Consider the following 27,544-nt stretch of genomic DNA (forward strand, 5'->3'; position numbering starts at 1 on the left):
GGGATTGGTTCAGGAAGGGACACCATGCAGGTCGGTTCACTTAGGGATGAAGGAAGGCAGGCTGCAGGCTGGGCAGACCGGCAGTTTTGAGACTCTGCCTGGAAAGGGAGAGAGGACAAAGGAAGGTGAGGCAGGACACAGAGCAATCTTCTCAGTGGAGATGGCTGTGCTATGCCTCTCTGACGCTCTGTTCTTCCTGCCTTAGGAACTCTGTTACTTAAAAGTCAAGGCAGCACCCTGTGTGCTGCACACTCCCCGGGTCTTGGTTTCCTGCCACAGTAACTGATGCCAACACAGCCACTATCAGAGCTCACCGTAATGAAAGATTTTTGCAATAATTTTTGCAGATATGGGATGATGTGATGAAAACAAGAGGCCATCACACAGCAGCCATAGCACAGTGGCCATCACACTAGGCATTAGGCACTAGCTATGACTCAGTTGCCATATTGTGGCCATCAGACAGTGGACATGACACAGTGGACATCATGCAGTGGACATGACACAGTGGCCATCACAGAGTGGACATCACATAGTGGATATCACGTAGTGGTCATCACAGAATGGACATCATGCAGTAGACATCACAGAGTGGATATCACACAGTGGCCATCAGAGAGTGGTCACCACAGAGTGGACATCACACAGTGGCCACCACAGAGTGGACATCATCAGTCAACATCGCGAAGTGGCCATTGGAGAGTGGTCATCAGAGAGTGGTTATCACACAGTGGCCATCACACAGTGAACATCATGCAGTACACATATTGCAGTGGAAGCAGGTAGTGGACATCAGAGAGTGGTCATTACAGTGGTCATCACATACTGGACATCACACAATGGCCATCACACAGTCGTCCTCACACTGGCCATTATACAAGGCTCTGCAGACACAGTGTTTAAAGGCTGGTAGGATTTAAAGCCCCTCCACCCCCTGCCAACATGACATTCTGTATGATTTAAAAAAACAAATACTTAAGAATTTTTTTTTGTACCAAGCCAAAGTTTTATTTGTTTTCAAACAGGAAAGTTATGTTAATATAAAACAGATAAAAACAGACAAATATCAGAACACACAACACACAAAGACCAGCGCAAACCCTTCCCAAGCTCACTCCCCAAGCTCTCAGGCCTTTAGTACAGTTCCCCAAAGAGTAGACAGTATTGGAGAGCCACAGTATTGAACCAGAAAGGACAGACATGTTTCAAAGGGTCTGTACACAGCTAGTGGGGATGGGTGGGGATGAATACTTTCAGTCCAACCGCAATCCGCAAGAGGGTCTCAGGGACTCCCTGCTGATGTCTGGAGCCCAACCGCATCTGCTAGCTTCTTGTCCACATTGAAGGGTTGCACTTTAAAGGATAAAAGTGCACACACACAGACACAGACACACACACACACTCACTTCCATAAGGCACAGACAGATTGTCATATGGGTAGTTCCATTGGGGACTTGGGTGAAACAGTGAGACACTAAAATATTAAACACTGGGAGGCTGAGTGTTCCTGAGCCGCGTCCCCAGCCAGGGCAAGATGGACAGAGCAGTTACCCCTCCCCGTGCTCCAAGGCTGCACGATGCCGTTCGCAGCTCTTGTGGACCCCCCAGAGCCTGGACGTAGCAGGGAGTTATCTCCCCAGAGACTCCCTGTAGGACCTGAAGGTGGTCATTAACTTGTGGGGTCTTGGTTGTTTGCCAAGAGCTCACCACAAAAAACCCCTTAATGTGGGTGCGGGAAGCTCTGTGGGCATTTAACTAGATGGATCCAAGGCAACAGAATGGTCAAGAAAGCCCACGTGCTCCACCCTGTCTTGTTGACGGCACCACTCAGGCATCAGGGCTGGGCGCTTGCTCTCTGTGCCCCCTTACAGCAGCTGACATCCTGAGGGCACTCAGCAAACGTTTTTAAATGACTTTGTGTCCATGTGTATGGGAGGCTACTTCACTAACCACTCCTAACCAGGCTCCTGGTCTGAGTACCTACTATGTGCTAGCATAAGCCCCAACTCCAGAGTGATCAAAACAGTTAATGATCTGGCCTCTGGCCTAAGAGCTGCCCACGGGCCTTGTCTTTTGTCCCAGTCTTCAACATCATGTCCTGATCACGAGCCAGGCTGGTGAGCGGATGTTGAACAAGTGAAAAAGTGTGTCGAAGCCTGGGCAGGACAGCTGCCCCAAGATGGTCAACCAATAAGAGGAGGAGTCCACTTAGCCCAGGAAACAACTCTTTTCCAGAAAGTTTCAGTGGACAGGGGTATGGCTGCCATGGATGGGAGGCCACTTGGCCTCCCCATCCTACTCTTGGCTTTTGAGGTTCACAGGGCACAATGGGCAGTGAGCCTGGAAACCGGGCTGGGGTGCTGCCTGAGAAGGGAGTGGCCCAAGGTCCCAGAAAGGGGTGGCCTAAAGTCTCTGTCCAAAGCATGACGCCCCAGTGCAGATGGGCAGCGAGCGCATGAGCCTTGGAGGACATCTGTCTCCTCGGGACTGTGGCCCGGAACCTTCTACACAGGTGTGGGGTTCCAGGTGAGTCTCCAGAAAGAAGACTCAGGCAGTGTTGAGCTTCCTGAGAAGTAGGGCAGGCAGGCCCAGGCTAGGTGTGGGGACTGGAATCCCAGCCCTGCCACTTCCTGTTTTGTGATCCTTAAGAGTCTCACAAGATCTCAGAGCTCACTTGCCAAACGAGAACAACGCTGTATTTCATGGACCCTAGTACCTGTGTCCCGCAGCTGACCTGGAAGCTGCATCCCAGCATCCTGAGGCTAAGGTGGGTGTGACTTTCGCAGCTGCCCATAAGATGGTGAGCCCTCTAACCAGCCAAGTCTCCGATGGGACTCAATATGGCACTAAAACCTATACACAGGGTCTTATACAAAGGTGTCTCTTTAACTCAGTGCCCAGGCACGTGAATGGTATGAAAGACACTGGCTTCTTTTCCCTCCTGCCCCTTGTTGAGATGAAACACACACACACACACACACACACACACACACACACACACACACACACACACTGCCCCTAGGGCAAATACCGGACTTTTAGAACAGAAACACCCCCCTTTGCTCTATGGGAAATAGCAAAACAGGTTAAACAGGTCTGTCCTGGTTTCTGTCCTAGTAACAGGTCACCAGGGGCAGGCCTGGTCCACCCCTGCGTCTAGGACCTCAGCTGTTGACGTCCTGGTGGTGGCTATGGGTGACCCCTGCTGCAACTCAAGGGTCTAACTGTGAGGGCAAGAAGCGAAGGAGAGCTTGTTCCCCTTCCACTGAAACTGTGGCAGTTACAGATTAGAGTCAGACAGGGCCAGTGGCTGCCCAGAAAGCCGGTCATCACCGGCGATGAGGAGGGTCTACCCAAGCCCAGCACGTGTAGAAGCTATAAGGTTGGCTGTGGAAATTGTGCTGTGATTCTCAGACTCTCACTGAGGCAAACAAGCGTTTCGGTAGCTCCTTAAAGGATTCAGCTGCACCAGGGCAGTGGTGGTGCACTCCCAGCACTCGGGAGGCAGAAGCAGGCAGATCTCTGAGTTTGAGGCCAGCCTGGTCTACAGAGTGAATTTCAGGAAAAACCAAAACGACAACAAACCAAGAAACTAAAAACAAACAAAAAAATTCACCCTAGAGTGAAAAGGTGGTCATGTGTCCTGGTGTCTCCAAGGAAAACCAAGCTCTCAGAGACTCTTGCTGAGAGAGGAAGACGGAAGCTATTCTTCCCCTCTCTTCCCTCTGTCACAGGAAGAGAGGGCCAGATTAGGAGCTGTGAGGAAAACCGTTGCTCCTGGCAAGGTGTCTCAAGCTTCCTCTAAAAAACCTGAGCAGGTCTCGCCAGTGCCCTGGCACCAGGCTTCCAAGTAGGAACAGAGAAGAGAGAGACCAAGGACTCCTCTGAAGGTACAGCTCAGGGTAGGTGGACGTACATCCAGTACAACCCACGGCTCTTCAGAAGGGAGGGGTGGCACGCACAACCACAGCATCAACAATGGCAAGCCTACAGAAACAAGTCTGACCCAGGGAGAGGGTGACAGGGCCGGGGCCAGGGAAATGCCGGCAAACAGGCCCAGGAGTGGGGAACATTTTCAGTCCTCTCCTCATGAGTAACCAGTGTAGTTAACACCATAATCACCAACAGGAAAATGAGAGGGTCAGGACAAGGACTAGAGGGGGTCTGGGTCTTCTAGCTTCTGACAGCTGGTCACCGGGACATGCCCAAAGCTTTTATTTCTACCACGGGAGATATGGTGTTGTCCCCAAGAACAGGAGGGACATCACAAAACTCCAGAGCATGTAGGGACGGGGCTGAGGTGTTCTACTGGCTGGGGATGAAGGAATCTAGATGCTAGAGCTTGGGCACCTGTCCTCAGGGCCATGGGAAGACCACTCCTAGTCTGAGTAAGAAGCAAAAGCCACTTGTTCTCTGATGTTCTCCGCCCACCTCCTCCCCTCAGCAGGAGCTGCTGCTTGGAGCTGTAAACAGTGAGTTATTTTTGCTTTCCCTTAGAAAATCTGAGTGCCACCCAGGGAGCTCTGTGTAGGTTCAGGCCTTGTGTGTTCAAAGCTAGCTCATTGCAGAAAACCAAATCCCCAGAAAGTGGACAACCATCACATTAACATTTGGGCCCAGATTGCACATTCCTTAGTGTTAAATACCCTCCAGGAGACGGATCCCTGCATAAAACACTCACACACTCTCTCTCTCTCACACATTCTCTGTGCTGTCTCCGCCCCCCACCCCACACACACACACACACTCAACCCAACCCCAAAGAAGCATTGCACAGACAGAGGGTACCCTTTCCCAGCTGAAGGTCACCAAGAGGCAGGTGATCTGCCAGGCAGTTCCTGAGCTGAATCCTGGGACAGGCTTTTGGGGGCAACGTATGTTTGAGACAGACGAAACAAAGCTCGCCTGGCCTCTGGCCCCCAGGGCCTCATCTCCACACCTGTCCTGCCTTGCTCATCACTGCGGAGTGGCAGACAAGAGATGGCTCCTGACCCCGGGCTCCCTGGTAGCCATGGTGTCGCCCACCTAGCAGGGGCTTCAGAAAGGTGACCTCGCTTTGGCCGAGCCAGCTGCACGGCTACGGCCTATAGATCTTGATAACATCCTTGATGGGCCGACGGCAGATAGGACAGCAGGCCCGTGCCTGCCTTCGGAGCCGCAGGCCGCAGCTGTGGCACAGGCACATGTGTCCACACGTGTAGATGACCGTGTCCACCTCGCTGTCGAAGCACACCGTGCACTCTCCATTCCTGCTGCCGGCCGGCTCGGGTGCAGAGAAGGCCGGGGACACTGGGGGACTCAGTGGGGAGCTGGGGGCTGTCACTGCCGGGAGGGAGATAGGATATCATTAGTGAAGTGACTCTCAGAAGGACTCTCTCCGGATGCAGTGTTCCCTCGGTGGCCATGGGCACAGGTCCCGTCTTGGTTTTCATTTTGAGTTTTACCCATTTTCGATAGTGCTGTTCCCACAAAGCACAAAGGGAAACTGCCTTTGGGTTTCTGATTCTCTCTATGCTCCCACTGAGCTCGGCAGAAAGGAGCAGGTGCAATGGCAAACAAAGCAGGCCTGCTTTGGCCAGCCAAAGGACCCCATGCCCTGAGGAAGTCCCGCCCCTCGGGCTGAGGGGAGGAGTCTGTGCTTCCTTACCCAGAGACGATTCTGATGCTGATGACGACTGGTTGACCCCGAAGGTCATGTCCGAATCGCTGTCATCCTGAGAGCCACTGAAGGACCCTGATGGAGTTGTGGCCTCAGGACCGGACTGTACGGTGCCTAGTAGTCAAATAGACTCTATTAGTGTATGAGAGAGGCACAGGCTAGATCCTGCTTCCCATCCCTCTGCACCCCTCCTGTCTAGCAATGGATGAGGTGACTGTCCAGGGTTCTGCCAATGTGGTGGCTGTCTGCTTTGCCTGCTCAACCTCCGTTCCTATTTAGGTGCTTTCACAGTGGTATGGCTATAGTGCCATAATAATATATTAATATATTATGTTATTATAACTATATATTAATAATATATTTTATCAATATAATACATTAGTTATGATTTATATATTATATAATACACTATTTTACACACACACACACACACATACACACACACATATATATATATATATATATATGCATGGTCTGGTATAGCTTCTATTTCAAAAATAGCCTTGGGATAGGAGGTCAGACCCTTCCACCCTTTAATCACACTGTGATTCAAGGAAGGGCATATGACCCAAGCAAGGCCACCATGCTGCTGCGGTTAGAACTTTGGTAAAGGAAAGGTTCGTGCCGCTGACGGCAGCCTGACACGGGAGAAGCCTCTCTGTGGCATGGCCTAACCGAGACTGGAGCCAATAGAGGCTTATCCTGGGGGGGGGGGGTGTTCATCATCGAGACCTAGCTTTTCCTGAGTCCATCTAAGAGAGTTCCAGACTTCTGAGCTACTCTGTGCTTGGGGCACTTAGAATGGGGTTTTGTCACAGCTACAGGATTGCAGACTATATGTCTCATCTTAGGAAGACAAGAAAAAAAAGAGGTGCTTCTTTTACTCTCTTTGAAGAAAGGTCAACTACCGTTGCCTACCCTACACTTGGAAAACTTGTCTCAGGCCCAAATCTTAAATTAGGTGGTTCGACAACAACACTGACCTGTAAAAAGCTCAAAATACCCTAGCCAGGCCCCTCAGACGCCTGCTTCTCCTCTGCCCCCTTCAGAGACCCAGGCTGCGGTGTTAAGGCACCCTGTGTCCACCTGCTGGGGCCATTTCATCCCATGGCAACCTCACTCTCTTCCACCCAGGAGGTTACTGACCCCAGGAGAGTGGGATCTTCCCTGCCCTTCACGGCTGTGTGACTCTTGGGTTGTGAGACCGGCCTTTCTGTGGTCTTGTCTGTAGATAGTCACGTGGGTTCACAGGCCAGCGGGAGCATCCAGGCCAACATGGCTATTTCTGCTATAAGCTGGACTCTGAGGGTGGCGCTGTGCCCTCCTGACTTCCCTGACCATGGCACTCTGTCCCCCAAACTTGGAAGGTAGCCCCTTTGCTACAGCAAAAGTCACACCATGCAGCTGTCCCTATCAGCCCGTCACATGCAGCCTGTCCTCTGCTGGCCTGGCCTACTGCTTCTGGCCTCTTCGTCTATTTCTGCTAAGAGCAAAGGTAAGAATCGTCTCAAAACAGGATGGCTCACTCTGCACGTGCGCGGCTTCTCTTGCATATGTTAGTGAATTTCCCTTGTCTTTTACATTATGCATTTTCTTAAAAAAATCCTACTAAAATAATGGGAATAAAACAAACAAACAAATAAATAATAAAGGAAATAAAAACCACACCTTCCAGGCAAGCCTTGACAGTAGCTCGCTGCTACAGAGAGCTCTTACTGGGGACCCTGGTGCACACTCACCCAGGAGACGCAGCTGACCCGCCACACCACCGCGCACAGCGAAGAAGGCCCAGAGCGCCTGCGAGGTGTCCACGCACAGCAAGCGTCCCCGCGGGCGCCCGTTCACCGCCAGCAGGACGTCGCCGCCCGGTCGCAGCGTGAAGCTGAGTGCGTCGCCTCCGCTGGGCACGGGCCCGGCGCGCGCCACCACCCAGTATTCCTTGCGGTCCAGCAGCGCAGCGGGATCGGCGGGCAGCTCGGATGGCCGCAGCGCGCCAGGATCGCAGGACGTGATGCCGAAGGCCACAGCTGCGGGCGCCGCCAGCCCCGGGCGCCCCACTTCCACGCACAGGCTCTCCCCGGGCCGCAGCGGCCGCTCGGAGAACACAAGCGTGCGGCCGCCGTCGGGGCGGGGCGCGCAGGCTAGCCTGCGGTCCGCAGACAGGCTCACGTCGGGGCCGCGCGTGGCGTGGAAGCGCAGCTCAGCGTCCAGCAGCGCGGGTGAGGAGGCGGGCCTCGCGCGTTCGCGGGCCACGCACGGGACGGCGGCGTCCGGACGGCCGAGAGCCAGGTGACCCAGCTTGGCTACCACCTGGTTATTCTCCAGCTCGTTATTATCGAAGTTGGCAGCATCGTGGCTGCCCGGAGGCGGGCAGGCGCTGAGGCGGGCCTGGCCCAGGCGCAGCGGGGTCAGCGTGTCTGCGAAGGTGCTTTCTGTGGGACAGAGGAGAGGTGTCAGGAGGCCACTGGCAACCAGGATCTCAGACCTCAGAACCAGTCCCTTAAGCCTTAAGGGCCCAGGACTCTAGTTGCCCCTGACCTCCAACATCAGATCCTGCACCCCACCCAGAGCCACTGATTTCCAACCTCAGGTCTAAAATCCTGCACCCTAGATTTTCTCGGCACACTCCTGAACTCCCACACCTCATAACTTGGAGTTTACATCGCCAAGCCCTACAACCTCAGACGTGAGACTCTAGACTCCAGCTCCTTTAGATCTCTTATCTCAGACTTCAGGCCTCACTCAGACCGCAGGCGGGTCAGGCAGAACTCCACTGCCCTAAATGTAAGGCCCATCCCCCAGATGTGCCTGACTTCTGACCCTAGCTCCTTGGGCCTCACCCAATATCTTCCTGACCTCAGACTCTGGGTGCCAGGTCCTTATGGCTGCCTGGATTAAGTGCTATCTGAGCCTCCAGTCCTTGCTGCAACCAACCTTCTACTGCTTTGGAAGGGCCTTCTTTCTCTTCCATCTCCACCCTGCTTCCTCTTTTCTTCCTCCTGCTCCCCCCCCCTCCCCCGCTGTTCTTGAACTTGTGCTCTTTTGTCTTAGTGTTCCAAATCCTGGAGTTCATGTTCCATGCCCAACTTCTTGCCTCTTTTCCTTTGTCCTTTTCACTCTCTCCTTCCAGAGGTTTTAATACGTTTGCACAGCTGGGCCTTTGAGGTTCCTTTATTATTTCCCTAGTTAAAGCAAAACATCAGCCCAAGGAGCAGATCCTACACTGGGGCCCTAGCGGGCTAACCTGAGCTCATGGATCTCATTTAATACAGCAACGGACAGGCACAAACTATCCACTGCCATTTAGCATGCGAACTGAGGCACAGCGCCCAAGCTGCCTTGTCTAGATTCAGGGTTCTTCACCACAGTGCCACCAGGAACAGAAAGTACAGGACACATGACAGAACGGAGGTGAGGGAGGAAAGAGGAAGGAGGATGCCAGTGTCTGGAGTAGGAGGTGCTGTTTGCTGACAGTGGGGTACTGGGAGAACAAGAGATGGGGGAGAGTCAGGAGTCCCATCTAGCGGGCTCAGTGCAAGTCTGGGTTGTCAGAGAGAGGCAGGTAGTCAGCAGGAGGATGGAGTGCACATCTGGAAATTCTAGACTTTGCAAAAAGTCCCCCCAGGGGCTCCTGGGTTGGGAGCAAGATTAAGAGGTAGTGCAGGTTCTGAGAGGCAGGGCTCTGTGCGTGCCACTGGAGGTGCTGGTCCCCAAGGGTAGATGCATGGCCAAAGAGTAACTCAGTCCTGTGAGAACCTCAGGTTGTCAGGAAGAGAGCTTGCCTGACCACCGACTCTCTGGCTTCTGGTCTCACTAGGGTATGTTTCCTGATGCTCCGGTTGCCCTGATGGCAGCTCCCAGAGGCCCTGCCTGATCTGGTCTTTCAACCTGCACAACATGCTAAACAGACTTTTGGTGAAGCCTCGGGTATTTTGTTACAGCAGATGGAAGCACGATTAACACTGAAGCCAACAGTTCAGAGGTGGCGTTCAAGTCCTGTTGATGCTTTGAGATCAGTAGGACTGGTCTTAGATCAGTAGGACTGGTCTTAGATCAGTAGGACTGGTCTTAGATCAGTAGGACTGGTCTTAGATCAGTAGGACTGGTCTTAGATCAGTAGGACTGGTCTTAGATCAGTAGGACTGGTCTTAGATCAGTAGGACTGGTCTTGCTTTATGAGAGCTTGTTCAAGTCTACAGCTGTTTATACGTACGCACACACACCTATCTTCATGTTACACACACACACACACACACACCACACACACACACACACAAAACCACACCCTGGGTACCTCTAAAGGCTGAATACATATTTAAAATATGTTTATATGTACTTCAAAAACATTTTTGTTGGTTTTATGATACCTGGTGCCCACAGAAGCCAGAAGAGGGCATTGGATCCCCTTATTTGTGAGCCCCCATGTGGGCGCTAAGAATAGAACCCAGGTTCTCTGGAAGAGCAGCAAGAGCTCTTAACTGCTTGAGCAGTTCCTTCAGCCCCATGTGCACTGTTTTTGATGTGTGTTTTATGTATTCTGTCCTACACAACTTAAGAGAGTGAGTGCACCCAGCACAGAACCCAGGGCCCTCTGTCTCAGTAGTAGAGGACGTGTGGTCTTTCCGGTCAGGTACGAGATACCTTGCACGGCCTATGAGGACTGCTGCTCTGGCTTCTGCACCCGCACCCAGGTTTCCTTGAAGAGAATAACCCATCTTCACTGCTGTCACCTGAGGAGAGGGAGGTCTCTCCACCTGGCCGGCCACTACTACCCCACCCACTGCCTATAGCCACAAGTCAAGAGATGTGTGAACCATAATACATGGATGGTGCTTGAGGCCAGGAAGTCTCGAGACCTCGAAAAGCAGCTGCTGGGACATAGGACTGCCACAGCGGGTGACCCTTTGTTTGGCCCACAGGATAGCCAAGCTGAGGAGGAAGCCTGCAGAATACAGCAGAGGGAGAAATGAAGATGGCTCCCCAGGCTCCAACCTTTGCCTGGGAGAGGCTCACTGCTGTGTCCCTCTCCCCCTTAAATGATATTGAAGCAACTGAGTATTTCAGACTGTCTAGTCTGCGATGCCCTGGCTTTGGTGTGGTACCTGTTTAGTCTGACCCAGACACTAGGCAGAGGAAGGATGGGAGACCCTTTGTGCCAGGAAGAGGGATGGATCTCCTCCAGCCAGCATCTCTGGAACCCTACAGTGTTCTGGAATGCAGGTGTAAGTTAGCAGATGTGAGCCTCAATTTCCTTATCTGCAGGGTGCACTAATCCCTCGGGCCTGGCATATGTGGTCACTAATATAACGAGATCTGAAGGAATCTAAGTGACCAGTGGGGAGGGGCAGGCACCCAATGCAAAGGGCTTCCTGAGAATCACAGCAGAGCCTGGCTGCAGGCTGTGCCACCTGAGAGAGCCTTGGGTACGCTGGGTGCTGGGAGCCAGCCCTGCTGTCATTGGCTTAGGTGCAGCCTAAACAGAGACTTTCCAGATCTCCCAGGGGACTCTGTGTACAGCCAGGGCTGAGCGAGAGCTGCAGAGCCAAATACAGACAAATCTGGCCTTGCAGACCAGGAGCCTGAATTCAGGACTGGTCACTTTTCCTTCTCAGAACCTGACTTCTCACCTCAGTGGGGAACTGCACCCTGGACCTAGCTCACCCAGTGTGGTAGCTGGATCTACTGCAGAAGGTGCAGGGCCATGTACCTCTACCAGGCCAAGAGCTGTGTGCGGCCTGTAGGGCCCTTCGACGAGTTCTGGGGCAGTGAAGGCAGTCCCAAAGATGGAGACCGTATTTCCCAGGCCTGTGGTGCCAGATGAGCTAAAGTGGGGACACACTGGAATTTTAGATAAACAAATTTGGGGATGGGGGAAGGGCAGGTATGAGCATGTCCCCACCAAACTGCCACAGGACCTACTCGTACTAAGTTTTCTGTTTTGTTTATCTTAAATTCAAATCTAAGTAGACGGTCTGGGTTTTTATTGCTGCATTTGACAGCCCCACCCCAATGCCATCTCTGGGTCTTGTTTCTCAGACTCTAGTCCATGGGTATGAGGAGAGGGGGCGATGAGGGGGTACCGGGTGTTGTTTATTAGGGGGTGGATTTCATGGCTGAGAATTTTAAAGCTATAAATCACCTCCCCAGACGTCTAGGGTACAAAGGCCAAAACACACACTGGCTGCTGTGAGCTATCCATCCCTGTGTCCTGGGGTACCTCTCTCCCCAAGCCAAGTTTTCCCAGGGATCCCTCAGGATTGCACGTTACGGCATCACCTCGGGGTTGTAGGTTACAGCGGTCATCCCACACCTGCTGCCTGTTCCAAATATTCAGTCTTGGTGGCTCGATATCCATTTATTTACTGGTTTTTTTTTTAATTTTATTCAGTGCTAGAGATCAAAACTGGGGCCTTGCATGCTGGGAAGTGCTCTGTCATGGAGCAAGATCCACAACGGAGACGTCTTGTTATGTAGCTCTGGCTGACCCGGGACTCTTCTATGTGGATCAGGCTGCCCTTGAACTCACAGAGATCCACCTGTCTCTGCCTCTGCCTCTGTCTCTGCCTCTGCCCCTGCCCCTGCCCCTGCCCCTGCCCCTGCCTCCTGGATGCTGGGGCTAAAGGCATATAGTAACACACCAGGGTCATCTTCTTTTAATAGCCCCCCAAACCCCTCAAACATTAACTTTGGAGGAGAAAAGAAAGAAGACAGCACACAGATTATTACTAAGCCCTAGCTACTCTGGGGCATTGCCTGGGCATTTTGTGACCGAGAGAATTTCTGGGATGGTGTGTCCACCCCCAGAAATGGTAGGTCTCTAAAACCCCTTGATTTCCTCATTCTCCTTTTACTCAGATGTGACCATTTCCAACTTGCTTTCCCCCATGGGATGGGGGAAAACACCACCCAGGAGCCAGAAGCTTCCCTTGCATAAATAACCCTGGTTATTATGGTTTTGATGCTCTTTCTCACTGTGCATGGGGCTGGGGTGGAGAGATAGCTCAGTGGTTAGTAGCACTTGCTGCTCTTGCAGAGAACCAGGTTCAGTTCCCAGCATCCACGGGGTGGCTCATAACTGCCTGTAACTCCAGTTCCTGGTGATCTGACGCCCTCTTCTGGTCTCCACCACATGCACACATGTGATGTATATAGTACACACGTTCAGGCATGCCCTCATACATATGAAGAAAAAAAAGCAACACAATTGCATGCACACACAGGAAGGGAAATACGCCCATGACCCACATCTCAGACCCAGAGCTCCCCAGCGCTCGCTGTCCCATCACACGATTGTGTGATCACCTTTCTGTGCCGAGGGCATCTCATCTCAGGGATGGCTCAGAAATAAGGAAACTGAGGCTCAGGTTTGCTTTGTTACATGGTGGGCTCTGTTCCATTCTCCCTAAGAGTCACAGAATATGGTGGTAGTGGTGGCGGCGATGATGTTGATGTTGATGGTGGTGGTGGTGATGTTGATGGTGGTGGTGGTAGTGGTGGTGGTGGTAGTGATGTTGATGATGGTGGTGGTGGTGGTGGTGATGATGATGGCGATGGTGGTGGTGGTGTGGTGATGGTTGTTGTTGGTGGTGGGGTGATGGTGGTGGTGATGATGTTGATGGTGATGGTGGTGGTGATGGTGATGGTGGTGGTGGTGGTGATGATGTTGATGGTGATGTTGATGATGATAGTGGTGGTGTGGTGTGGGTTTTCATGCATGTTTGCTGACTGAGAAAATGAGAGGGGAAGGGTCCCTGTGTCCCCTAGGTGTATCCAGACTCATTTAGTCACCAAGGCCAGCCGCCGATCTATATTTTTAAAAAATCCTGACACGCTTGTACTGTTCGTGTGTGGCTGTGGTTTCCGGTCTGCTCACAGAGATGTGGGTTGGACAGCCAGGTGTGATTGCTCCCCAGTTCTACAGGGATAAAGGGTGGTGGGAGATTTGGGGGGCGTAGGAAAGCTGTGGTTTCTGGAACCTTCATGGAAAATCTTTAAGGGAAAAGAGTGGGTAGGGGCCTGGTTAATGCTCTAGTGAGGCCCCAGCATGGAGCAGTGCTCCTCACAATCTGATTTGCCTGAACCCAGGACGCAGGCCCTGCCCACACGAAAGCCAGCAGATCCTGGCTTTCCGTGGCTGCTCAAGGGTCCGTGCCTCAGGTCGCCCACCCCCACAGACACCATTTCCGGTAACCCTGCCAATGATCCCAGGAAGTGAGCGCTACCACGAACCTGCTTTATAGTTGAAAGGGACAGAAGCAGGGAGGGTCTAGCTCTGCAGGGAGGGTCTAGCTCTGCATCGAGGCCTCACAAACGGCCTGTGGAGAGCTGGCCCTAGGTAATAGTCTCAGAGACTCTCATGTCCCTGCCTGTACTGACCACTTAAAACTTCTGTGGCTTCTTTACTTCTGTGGAGAGAGGAGAGTCATCTCCTGGACACTAAGTCTGCCCAGTGGTGGGGTGGGGGTGGGGCCCAAAACCAGAAACCAGCCCAAACATTTAGCTATTTAAGCCATCTATCTTCCCATAGCAAACAAAGCAAGCAGGGAGGAGGTGCCTCAGTGTGGAAAGCTTCAGGCTACAGGCAGGTGGATAAATCTGTCTATCTGTCCATCCCCTCACTTTGCCCCTGTGTACTTCCGTGCAGGCAGATTACATGCAGGGGTGTGTACAGCTTCCCTTGAGAAACCCACTCTCTTCACACCTCCCAAGTCTAAGTTCGGTCGTTTCAAGTGCAGACTGCAGGCTCAACAAAGAATAAATGACTACCGTCTACTGGGGGTAGGAGAGGTCAGAGAATGGCCTCCCTAACCCACCCTGAGCCCCTTCACAGTTAGCCTGGCTCTTGCTGCTGCGTCTGACTGCCCACTGGCATAGGTTCACGAATGAGTGAGAGCCAGCAGAGACAATGCATGCTGGGATTGGGGGAGGCGCAACATGAACAAAGGAATGGAAAGAGGGAGTGAATGGATGCATAATGGTCTAAGAGTGATAAGGCTCACCGACTCTGGGGCCAGCCCACATGGGTTCCCTCCCAGTCCAATAACAAAAGTAACTCTCTAAGCCTCGGTTTCCTTTAGAAATTGGACACCGTTGCTTGTGTGAGCATCAAGACACACCAGGCAGCTGGGTGACTCAGGTGAGCCAAGCTTATTGGGCTGTGAACACTGGGGATGTGCAGGCTGTGCCAACCGACCTACCCAGCAGCTGCACCTCGTCCGTGATGCCATAGACGTCGATGAGTGCCCAGAGTGGGCCTCCCACGGCCACGCCGCAGTGGAACAGCACTGGTTCGCCATCATTGACACTATAGAAGACGCGACCGTGACGATCAGCCCAGTAGGCCAGCACCGTGTCCCGCAGCGCCAGGTTCTCCGGCAGCGCCTTGGCCCAGTATCCAGGTCGTGTGACCAGGTCGGGGCAGGCGTACTTGGGGATATCCTGTGCGCTCATGAGCGACGGGTCGTGCGCAGTGAAGCCGAAGCGCAGCGCGCCGCTCCAGCCAGGACGCACAGCCACCAGGCGCAACCGCACCTGCTCGTACAGGCGAATGGGCCGCTGCGTGAAGGTGACTCCGTTGCAGAAGCTGTTCCGTCGCGTGGCCCTGCGCGAGTGACCGTCTAGACGCACGTTCTTGCCCTTGGCCTGCGCGTGGAAGCGTGGCGCCTCGCCCAGGACCGCTCGCCTCTCCGGGCCCGGGCCGTAGCAAGGCCGGGTGGCCAGGAGGCGTGCAGGAGGGCTGGAGTCTGTGGGGAGAGAGGCGGCAGGTCAGCGCTTAGAAGTCCTGTGGCCAGGGATTGTACTAACCACTTCCATAAATTCCACCTTAGATTTGGCATGGACACATTTTAGATTCTAAAATTTAGAAAGTTCTGGGCTAAACCTAGGGAGCTCTTTCACCCCTGCCCCTAACCATGGCAAGTCACTGTACACAGATGAGCAAGTCAAAGCTTGATGCTGGGTGTGCACTAAAGAGCTCCCTCGGTTCCACATCCAGTTTATCACCACCTGGCCTGGGGTCAGATGACCTCTTCATCCTCAGCAAACTCTCCCAAGTCTAGAAGCTTCCTCCTAGGATCACCTCTGAGCTGCAGAGTGCTTGGACTCCTGAGGATCAGTGGGGACGGCTAGCTGTTTTTCTTAAAATGTATGTTCACATCGAGGTGGGGATCTGGGGAGCACACATTCCGTTGGGATCCCTATGTCAGCCGGCACTCCCAGCCTCTGGTCTCTGCAGCTGGACCACAGTGGCAACCCTGTCACACTCCCCACCTGATTTCCTGGACTGCAAGTGGGTGGAGTAAACTCCCATCGTGACTGAAAGGCAGCGTGGATCACATCCCTACATATGAGGGGACACCTAGTGTCTGTGGTGGTCCGCTGGTAACCTCACGATCTCTCTGTAGCTCCGTCCTAACCAGGATTCTGGCTTGCCCTCTTCTTTTGATGGTGATAAAATTAGCTTTTCTAGAATGTACCTTCTGGGGGATTATTTTTAGGGAGATTCTCTGAGGGGCTTCTCAGAGAACCTGGCCACTGGTAGGAGCTATCCTCCTGTCTTTTCTCATTTCACTCTGAGGGAAGCGGTAGGTGGGAGGTCAGCGCAGGGAGGAGTTCTGACTTACTATAACAGCAGAGGCCATTTTCAAAGGGACAGGGCACCGAGGGGACAGCTCCTCCTATGCTCACTCCTGCGTGCGTGTCTAGTTGACTCTAAGGCTGGCAGACTAAGGGAGAATAACAATCCGGCTCCTCTAAAACCTGAGGAGGGAAGCAGGCTTCTTCAGACAGAAGGCTCCCACCTGTGAAGACAATGCCGGACCAAGGAGCAAGACAAAGTCCCTCTTTAGGGAGACAGAGAAAAGCCTCAGGGACTGTAGTCAACCAGGTACACATCAATCAGGGGCTACCACTCCTCAGACAGCCTGCTATGCAGTGAAGAGACAACTGTCCCAAGAGACAAAGATCCCCCTCTGATGAGCTGACAGCCCAGGGACTAAAGTCTGACTACAAATGAGGTATCTGTGTTGGTGGGGTGCACTGCAGAGAGCAGTGTGCTGAGCTGGAGCCGAGACCCTGCCCTGGGGCTTTCATGGAGAGCGTCCCTGATGGGTGACTGGAGGCAGAACCCTAAAGGAAGGGAAGGAGTGAGCTATGCAGGTCTAGGGAGGATGCCAGGCTGGGGCAGCAGTGCAAAGACCCTGAGGAAAGGAAGCATTGATGCAGCTGAGCCGGTGTGGAACCGGTATGAGGAAGCCGGGGAGTAGGTTCCGGGTGAGCCCAGGGCTGGGGGAGCCGGAGGGGTGGGGACCTTATAGATCCTTGCCTTACTTTAACAGCTTTACTCTGAGGGAGCCTCATTACTGGATGCACAGAGCTGAGAGGAAGGCTACGCTGGACACTGGGGCAGGATGGGCTGGTGGGAGAGCCATTGCTTGAACAGGCCTGCTGGATCACAAGGCTTGGATGAGAGAGAGGCCAGTAGGTGGCGGGAGGGGTCAGAATCTGGGTGTGTCTTCACGGCAGAGGAGATAAAAAGATTCTAATAAAATTTCCACAGGGTGGGGGAAAACCCACAAGAGATATTTGATTTGAACGTTTAAGCAATACTCAGTGAATAGAACCCCTTTTTAACAAGGGGATTGTTTCTTTTGTGTGTATTTGAAGGGGAAGCAGAGAGAAGAGGTAGGAATAGGCTTGTGGCAAGTGCGGCCCAGGGGTGGGGCTTCCATTACACACACACACACACACACACACACACACACACACACACACACACCCGTGCCCAGTAAAGGCCCGGCTACACCAGGTCCTTGATAAAGACTAGCTGATGCCTGATAGCCTAGACCTTAGCTACACAGCCTGTTTGCAGATAGGGAAATGGGCCAGTGGAGGGGCTGCAAGCTTAGGTCAGTCCCTTCTGTGGACTCTACTAGGTTGCTCAAGTGCAGCCATGCAAATGTCAGGGCCACTATTGCTCCGGGTGGATCAGGCACAGCTTCTAGGTCTGGGTAGCAGCAAGACTGAATCCATCCATCTCCACATACCCTCCAGTCAGTCCTGTCTGCTTACTGTGGTCTTTCTTCCCCATCACTATGTCGGGTTGCTGGGGAGACCGCACTCAAATCCAGAAGCTGGGGTGTAAGCGTGGTGGTTAACCAGTACAGACCTTTCTGCTTCTCCCGCAGTCTCCCTTCCATTCTCTCAATAAAGCAGCAAGGGCCTGGGTGGGAGGGCCGAGGGAAGTTCTCACAGGAGGCCCTGGATTCACACCAGAGAGTGGCAGGCTCTGTTCCTTCCACTGCTCGTTCAAGTCTTTCATTTATCCACCCGCCCGTGCTCTCTGCAGACCCCACACAGTGACTGGCACCTCTCCAAAGGAGCATAAAGAAGGCCACCTCATGCCCCAGCACCCAGGACCGGTGACGTCCACAGAGACAAGTCTTGAAAGATCAGAGGGGAGTGCTGTGAGCAGAGCAGGAACTGGCCGCTGTGGGAAAAGAGAGGACTGTGGTAGTGGGGGACTCAGGGTGCAAGGCTGCTGCTGTGACGGTTTGTCATATGTGCCGTCAGTGCTCTGGGACTCAGCTGAATGGCCCTAAATGCCAAGCCAAGAGGCTCAGCCCGGGTGGCAGGACCCAGCAGACCAGCCTGTGGCCAGCCAGTATTGCCAGTGATAAGAACTACCAAGAACTACAGAAGTTCAGAAGATAAAGCCCTAGCAAGCAGGATGCCCAGTGTCAGCCATGAGCAGGGTCAGCATTCATAAGCAGCCTTGGGACTATGGCTTTCACCAGTGCCCAAAACTAAGGTGCCTTCGTCTGCCGAATTCTCCAGGAAGTAACAATGGTACTACAAGTCAAAGCCTTCAGAGTGGGTTGACTCCGCTTCTCTCCTGGCCCCAAGCTCTGCGCACCAGTCTGTTCATCACAGACCCCTCACCAAGCATCCCTGGAGCCCCAGAAGGTGTTTCGGGAGCCCAGTCTGGGCAGGGAGCTGGGGAGAGACATGGGGAGATGCAGCTTCTGCAACTTTCAGGCAAGTTCCCTGCAGACACCACTGTGCTTTTGGACAGTGCGCATCCAAAGGCCCCAGGCTGACATGTTTGTTTCATTTTGATTACACAGCCCAGCTTCCTTCAGGGAATGAGAGATAAACACTCTGCTTCCCGCCCCTCCTCCCACCACTACACACTGAGGCCAGAGACCCGGTGTGAGGCAAAGAAAACCAGAGTGATGGACAGGACGGAGTGCTATTGTGCTCTTAGACACTTAAGATAAAGGCCAACAGGTGTCCTGAGGTGCACCCCCAACACCTGCTTTGGTGGGCACAAGGACAGGGGACACTCAAGCTATCCGGAGAGCCAAGGCTCTGGGCACAGCAGTGGGAAACTGAATCCAGTCACTTCAACAAGGGCAACAACCGCGGTGTTACAGAAAGCTGGGGGAAGAGGCGAATCCTGTCAGCCAAAACCCACTGCCCTGTTCATCTCTGCGCTGGTCCTACCGCAACCCAATGCCCTCGACTCTGCAACCCCATGCCGGATGTTTTTATCATGCCTGTTGCTGGCTTTTAAGATGAGCCCTCACTTGTAAGATTACTGCACCCACTTCTGGTAGATAAGCAAGCTCTGGGCAGCCATAGCTCACAATGCATGGCATGGGAGGTATGGCATGAGCCACAGGTTGCCGACCTCTTCCGTGCAGCAGCTTGAGGACTCAGTCGTTTCCCAGCCTTGCTAAGGCTCTCTTGGTATATATCCCATCCTGCCGCGGCTCGAGCCTTCCTGGCATTTCATGGCGGAATGTCCCATCACGGCTGCTGAGCTACAGCCATGAGCACAGAAGTTCCCGGCTGCTGCCACCAGGACTGGATTCAGAACACCATCATCACAAGAAAGTTCAGCCTAGGATGAGGCTTCCAAATCACACTAGGACAAACCCATGTCCCTTTGCTCACACACATAGTCAAGGCCCCAGGCTGGGGAGGCCCGTCCAGGAAATGTGAGACCCAGTCTGTAGGAATTTCCAGAGGTGGGACAGAGCGGACCTCAACAGTTACCCTTGTTAACAACTTGGGGAGTCTCTGCCTGAACCTCATAGCCAGTAGTGCTGGCCCCACCCAGAGGTGTGTTTATTTCTAGAGTTCACCTAGAGGAACAATGCCTGACACGAAACCGTGGCAGATTCAGGGCTGGAGAGGGTAGATTGGGCATCTCCAACGCCCAGTCCTGGACAAGCCTGTGAATAAGCCTCCTTAGGTGGTTCCTGCTGTGTGGCTCTGGGTTCAGCCTGTGCTTTGCAGCTAATCTGCCTGAGAACCCTTGCACCTTTGCCTCTCAAATGGTGGATGACCTTGGATGACCTTAGATGCCATCCGCAAATGGTGGATGACCTTAGATCTCCACCTTGGGGTGCTTGGCAGGGATGGTGAGAATATCCACAGATGCCTCCCTAAGTTTTGTCCCTTAAGCAGAAAGGTAGCAAGTGTCACTCACGACCTCCATCAAGGTGCAACCATGGGCAAGTCCCTCCTCCAACTAGATCTCCATGTGGCTCCAGAAGGCATGGCCCTGTAGCCCGACAGCCTCAGCTCAAACCAGGGCTGTATGTTTGCTGTGTGACCTTAAACTCCACGCTTAACATCTCTGAGTCTCAGGCAGACCTAGAAGACTAGTGGAAGTCATGCCTACCTTCTGAGGTCGTTTGGTGGATGACACAAGCTCACGTGATACGCACTCAGTGCACACAGTGGATATCTGTGAGACATTCAGCCCTTTAATCAGTGTATGAGGGATACAGTTTCTCCCAGAAGGCCCATGAGTTTGGCCGGGAAATGCCACCTCAAACCCTTCTGGCTACTTCCACAGACAGGCCTGTTCTTAAGCCATCGTGTGCCAGGCACAGGTATGTTATGCTAATGGTCCCCAGTCCTCATGCCATTGACCCTTTGATCTATGTCAAGCTGAGGAGACAGTACTCGCTACCAGGCATGCTGGAAGCTTCCACAGTGCTGGTAGCAATGATAGCATTCTGGCTTCACCCAGAAGCAGAGCTTGCCCACCTTTGAAAAGAGCAAGTCCTTTTTTGGGAATCCCTGCCGAGCTCCTAAGATGTGCTGGACACAGGCCTTCACACTCTGACTGAAGCCGGAAACACCCCTGTGGAGTCACTAGCTTCCATTTCCAACAGGGAAGAGAAACTGAGGCTGTGAGGCCAGACACAGGGCCTTCCTCCTACCCGTCTATCTTCAGGACAGCTGGTTAAATGCATGGGTAAAGGGTAGTGTGGGGTCACAGGCTTCACGGAGAGCAATGAAGAGTGTACAGCCTTCTCTCCTAGAGACACCCCCGTGCCCCATGCACACAACCTGGCATTTACTTCAGAGGCTTCCTGAACCCTTGGGTCACCCATCCTTAGATTGTAGACCTTGAATGGGAAATATCTGGTTCAAGAAATGGTTGCTCACGTTCGAAAGGCAAACCAGCTCTGTGGGCAGCACAAAATACCACGGAGTGTGTGTGTGTGTGTGTGTGTGTGTGTGTGTGTGTGTGTGTGTGTGTGTGTGTGTGTAGGGCAAGCTTCAGAGATAAGAAACACACACACACCACACTCACTCACGAGGCTTCCCGCCATACCAAAGGGCAAGGACTTGGGTGCCCTTGGCAGCAGAGGAGACCGTTTCCATTGGTGGGTTTGAAGTGGTTAGAAAACTACAAACTCGCCCTGGCTCCCCTGCCAAACACAGCAACAGGCCCACAGGGGACTTTGTTCTTGGCCTCACAGGCCTGGCTGGCCAGCACCCTGGGTGGACGAGGGCCAGCCCGCGCTGGAAACTGCCACTGGCTGCCTTCTCTTTGCTCTGCAAACAGCTATCAACACTCAACAGCTGTGGGGGTCTGGGGGTCCCTCAGGGCAGCTGGGGAGAAAGTCGTGTCTGTTCTCGGGGGCCTGTGCAGTGTCACAGCCCCCTGGCTTCGAAGGGAGCCCAGGCAGAGTGTAATCTTGCTGTCCCTCCAACTGTACGGGCTGCTTGGCCAGGTTTACTTTTGATGAAAGGACTCAGGAAACGCCAGCCTTACGGGGTGGCAGCTTCGGGGTTTTTTTGGGCTCTAGAGCTGTGAAGGCCAGAGAGAATGTCCCTCGTTCCTTAGCGCATCACTTCCTCCTCCGTCTGACAGCTCCGTAGCATCCATTCTGTGCCAGTGCCTGTGTGGGATGTGGGGTACACGTCCCCATGAGTCACATAGAGGACTCCCCTGCTGTCTCCTTTCCTCTAGGAGGTAGACTTAGAGCTAAAAGCAGCAGGAAGGACGCACAGACAAACAGCACAGGGGAGGCCCATCAGACAGAAGAAGGGCTGGGAGGTGAGGTTCAAACCAGGGGACTGGCAGCAGAAAAACCCTGGAAAGGAGACTAAGCGGACTGCACTGGGAACTCTGGAGGGGCAGCAGGAAGCAAAGGAGTCAGGGGCTGCATCATAAAGGGTGTTAAAGCCCAGGCAAGAAAGCTCAGGGCTGTTCAAGGACTGGACAGTGCTCCCAGTGGAGCTCCCTCTCCACAGAGTGAGGTTCAAACTGGGAACCTTCTTTTCTCCTCTACCTGCCCAAATGGCCCAGCAGAACAAGCCTGAGAAAAGCAGCCAAGATTTTGAACATCGAGTCTAACCGCCGTGCACTCCTGCCTGGTCCAGCCCCACCCTCACCCCCTCCCCAGTGGCGTTTCTCCAGGCAGCCCTGGCAACTGCTCGCTGATAAGCTGGCTAGAGCTGCCCAGGCCTGTGTTTCCCTCTCTTTTTGCCTCGCAGACAGCCACTCCCCCAACCTGGTGCCTCAAGCAGAGGCTTTGTGCCCTGTGAGCACCTACAGGTACTCCTGAGAGTTGGGTGTTCGTGCCAACCGACACACTCAGCGTCTTGAAGGGCGGACACGGGGCAGAGGCAGGCTTCTCCGGCATACTCCCCTTCCCAGACACACACTGCCCAGCATGTCCACCGCAGGTCTCTAACATCCCAACCTGCAAGGAAGACGTACCCAAGGCCATTGTGGAACTTGGCACGGAAAGGGATTCTGGCTGGGGCAGGCAGAATGGCAGTGGAAGCCATCAATCAGCTGGTCCACAGCCTCAAAAAAGGTCACCGTTTGGCGGAACTTGGGATGAACAAAAGCAAAGTATCTAAAAAAGGAAATCAGTGACTGTGGGGGAGGGGAGCTCCAAGGGCCGGCAACCCTGAAGGGAGCTAGAAGGACACTTGCTGGAAGGCAGATCCCTGGGACCCAGGCCCACCACCCCAGACGAGGGGGCTGCTACAAGCCCCACCCAAGAAGAAGAGGGACTAGGAGAGGCAGGGGAACTGTCAAAAGCACAGCAGACTGAGGTGGGCTGACAGTGGGGTTCTGAGCAACCGGCCAAGTAAAAAGGGATCAAGATGCTGTGACCACAACCTGTGAGGAGTGTTGGAGACAACACTTAGCACATAGTAGGCCAGGGTGTGCTTAGTTCTGCACCCCAGGCTAGCTCTTCTAGTGTCTCACAGGCCTCCGGGACAGCCCCTTAAGAGGCGAAGGCCTGTGAGAGCCTCCTTCATACTGGGATCAGGCTCCCTGCAGCCAATCTATAGGTCAAAACCCATTTCACAGATGGGAAGATCAGGCCTAGAGATGGCGAGGGGCTGGCCACAGCCAGGGCAAAGGTAAACCACACTGGAGCGAAAGCCCACACTTGCTTCCATGGCACATGAAGATGTTGGGTGTGACTGGGCAACTTGGTCTTAGTCCCTCATCTCAGCAAATCTGGGTGTGCAGATTCTTTGCCTCCATGCACAAAGGCCACACTTGGAGCCCTACTGTGTGCAGGTGTCTAACTTACATCTGTCTTTCACTCCCAGAGCCATCGTCATCCTCATCTGAAAGTTGACATGGAAGAGAGGATTGAAGCTCAGAGTGGGAACCGGCTTGCCCGAGGACACACAGCTTAGAGGAGGCAGGACAGAGATGTGAACTACCCATTGCCTCCAAGCCCAGGGTTCTTTCAAGTACCTCTCTTGGAATTCTAGCCAAAGTCCAACTGTAATTGCTGCAAAACCCTGGGCCCGGCTCCAGACCTCAGTGCCCAAGTCTGACAAGATGGGGACAGAGCAAGATGGTGCGGAGCTCCCTGGTTCTTGAGAACACAGCCCCCATCTACCGGGACAGAGTCCTATGCCACAACCCAGACAAATGGAAGTTCTACTCCTTTATCTTCTGCCCTGGAGCACCAAGAACCCTGAAGGACAGGAAGCTCCCTTGAGGCCCAAGGAGTGGTTGTCTACAGTGGAAAGTTACTGAGCCCAGCTTTGGAGGCACAAGGTGGAGCGTGTGCCTCCCCATCTCATAAATCTATCATCCTGGGGGGCCAAGGGGAAGAGAGCACATGCCCAAGGGCCATAACTGTGTTATAAACTGGGTGGTGTTGAGGGTGTAAACAAAATGCCCTGGGCCCTCTGCCAGCCCACAGCCAGATGCCCCCGTCTATCCACTTCCCCAAATGGCTTACTCATTAAAGAGCTTTCCCCATCAGTGGGAGGTAAGGTCTGAGGTAGGGTGCTACTAGGCCAGTGTCATCCCTGTGAGAAGGAATGAGGAAGGATTAGGATGTTTGGCGGCTGTTCACAAACACCCGACGTTGAGCTGAACTATATAGAGGCTGGCTGATTTAGCTGGAGCGAGTGGCTTTCCATCACCTCAGTGTCCTGATCTGTGAAATGGGTCTAACTCCTGCAGACCCCTTGGGGACATAAGTGCAAGGGCAAGAGAGAAAGCATCCCTGGCTCACCAGGGAAATCCCTTCCCAAGATTCCAGAACAGACTGTCCTCCCAGGATCCATGCCACATACGGCTATGCCAAGCCACTCCAGTCACAGGCATTCCCTCACTCTTGCACCAGGGGCCCTGACTTGTGGAAGTCCTTCAGAACTAAAATCTGTCTTTCTGGACACAGCAGACCTCTGCCCACATTATCCTGCCTGTCATGTCTGAAAGTGGCTCACAGGTCCTGGAGGTCCTGAGATGCTAATGGGGACACTTCCAATGGAATGGCCTCTTCCCAGCTGTGCTGCTCAGAAAGCCCCAGGACAGTGTCTGTCTTCTGACTGGCTTTGGCAAAGGCTGGAATATATACGTCAGATATGGAGGATCCTCAGGTGGGAGCCCATAGCGAACCCACAGCCCACCTGGAGCATGCCCAGCCTACCAATCCTGCCGGTGGGATTCGGGACAACCAAGCAAAGAATGCAGAACTGCGGAGTTCACCTGCAGAGGGCACCCTCCTCAACCCAGCAGTGAGCCCTCAGGAGCAGTCCTGCCCTCCAACCCTCAGAAGCTGTGTGCCCCAGGGCAGGGGTCTATTTCTCTTAGTAAGAGTCTCTCACCAGTTACATGTGACCAACAGCGTGGCTATGTGCCAAGGGTTAAACAAGTTTGGTGTTTGGGCTGCGGGATACACATAAGCAGTTGTCATTACTCTGTGTCCCTCTCCTCTGAGAGCACCCGACCCAGGCTCACTGTGGGGCAGCCGGCTGGCTGGGTGGATTCATGACTCTAAGGCACGAGATGAACACTCTTCTGGTCCAGAGTTTAGCACACCTGGATGCTATCATTACCTCAAGGTGCCAGGAGAGGGTGCGGCTTGGAAGATCGCGCTACCTAACTGAAGGGGATACAGAACACAGATGCACAGAACCCTGGCCTTCTTGTCAGTGATAGCCAGAGTGGGGACAAGATGCTCTTGCCTGGCATCCAGCCTCTCAGCTTTGCCCACGGAGCTCGGGTTAGCCGTGGCCTGGGGTACGCAGGTTCCACTGAGCAGGCACATGCACCCCTCGAAAGAGACCAGCGTACAGCCACACCCACCTTTGTGGAGGCAGAGCCAAGGGTGCTGGGAGGGGATGTTTTGCCAAAGGCAACTGGGATATGGATGAGTCACCTTCAGAAGACAAAGAAGGTGTGTCCCAGGATGCTTAGGATGAGGACAAGGGGCAGCCACTTGATGGCCAAGGCTGCTGAGGACAGGCCTGAGGTTGAGTTGCTCACCTGCCACTTCTCAGTCACCTGACCCAGGGCAGGTTTTATTACTGCTCTGAGTCTGTCTCCTGGTCTTGCCCCTTAGTCTCTGCTCTCACTGTCAGCCTCTAGGCTTCTATTTTACACCCCCAGAGCGCAGCACTAAATACAGACAGTAAGTACAGAGTCGCCCCTTTCCACCCACGGAAGATTAAACAGCCTGGCCCTGGCCCTGATAGGGAAACTAGGGAACAAACTGCACTCTGTCTGTAAAACCCTCCTACCATCACGACCCTCCCCATCACCCCATAAGTACCGGCCCCCAAGAGCTCTGCAGTTCTGCTCCTGTCTTCTCCCCGGACCTGGGGTCTTTGACCTTGAGCACTCTGCTTTCTCCCCAGGATGAAGTACACCTCCTCCAGGAAGCCCTCCTGGAATGGCCCTCAGGTCTCTTTCTCTCACTCACCATCACTACCGTGTCATTGCTAGTGTCCTCCACCAGAGCCTGACTCCCTAAAAGCAGGCTATGGTCCCTGTCCCAGTGGACCATGCCAACCGCCCTCTCAAAAGCCACCTGCCAGCCAGTCCTTCCGGCCCCCAAAGGCAGGACTGACACCTTCTTTCCTCAGTGACAGCCAAGATCATGATGGTCTTTTGTCTTGCTTACTGCTTCCATATCCTACTCAATTCACACTGCCTGCCTGGGAGCTGTCCCTCATGTTCCCGCTTCCTGCTGAGGGTCTGGGGTGCAGTGTGGTCTCAGTCTAAGGTCTGGTGGGCTCCTGGCTTTGCCTTCACCTCCCCTGCAGCCAAGTGGCCTCCGTCCACAAAGGCTGTACCCATCAGAGATACATTTGACTTGTGACACGGACATGAGCTGACAGCCTAGCACTCAGGAAGCAGAGGACTGCTGGCTTCAGGGCCAGTCTAGATCATACAGAGTGAGAGCCTGTCTCCAAAGAGTCCTCTTGGACCGTAGAGATGGCTCCCTGGTTATGAGAGAGCCATTTCTACTCTGGCAGAGGACCAGCGTTTGGGTCCTAGCACCCAAAACGGGAGGCTTATAACTCCATATAACGTCAGCCTCAAGGGATCTGAACGTTCTTCAGACTTCTGCAGGCACTATGCATGCACGCACGCACACACGCATGTATACACACACAGGTAAATAAAACAAATCTTTAGCAAGCACTGGAGAGACTGCTCAGTGATTAAGAGCATTTGCTGTTCCTCTAGAGGACCCGAGTTTGGTTCCCAGCGTCTACATCAGTCAGTCTACAATCATGACGATTCCAGTTCCAGGGAATCTGACATCTCTGACTTCCAAGGACATCTGCACAAATGTGCATGGTCTCACACACATACGCACACACGTGATTAAAATAATAAGACATATCTTTAAAAATAATCCTTTTATAATGGGTGCACACTAGTACATGTCCTATGCTGTGTCCCTAAAGAGATTTCAGTAGTTGGAGCTGACCCAGAACAGACAGGCACTTTGGTGGCCCAGCTTGGCTTGGGGATGGGGAGCACTAAGCTGGTCCTACTCTACAGGAAGCATGCTGCCTTTCTGGTCATGACATTCAGGCCTGCACCTCATGCTGACCACATGACGGATGTTGTTGGCCACACAGCAACTAAGGCACAAAGCCACAGAAGACCCTAGAAGCAAGCAGGCACTCAGCTGGACTTCCTTTTAGAGGTAACCTCTTCCAGGAAGCCTTCCTAATCACCCACAGGGAGGGAGGGGCAGAATGAACCAGATGGGATGGAGCAGAAGGAGCCTAACTTGTCTGCCCAGAACATAGACCATTTCTCCACCATGCATCCACCCACACAGGACAGAC

At 53.5% G+C, this 27,544-nt stretch overlaps 1 protein-coding gene across 1 annotated transcript in view; it reads right to left on the bottom strand.

Annotated features, from left to right (window-relative positions):
- Nucleotides 1-982: 982 nt before the first annotated feature.
- The window catches only part of Neurl1b (neuralized E3 ubiquitin protein ligase 1B), a 31,046-nt gene continuing 4,484 nt past the window's right edge, over nt 983-27,544 (bottom strand). Inside the window, 4 exon segments of the mRNA NM_001142652.2 lie at nt 983-5,322; nt 5,648-5,773; nt 7,399-8,091; nt 14,857-15,402. Of these exon segments, the coding sequence (NP_001136124.1) occupies nt 5,078-5,322; nt 5,648-5,773; nt 7,399-8,091; nt 14,857-15,402 (1,610 nt within the window). The 3' untranslated portion in view covers nt 983-5,077.

The sequence above is a fragment of the Rattus norvegicus genome, chromosome 10 (genome assembly GCF_036323735.1).
Source record: "Rattus norvegicus strain BN/NHsdMcwi chromosome 10, GRCr8, whole genome shotgun sequence".
Taxonomy (NCBI): domain Eukaryota; kingdom Metazoa; phylum Chordata; class Mammalia; order Rodentia; family Muridae; genus Rattus; species Rattus norvegicus.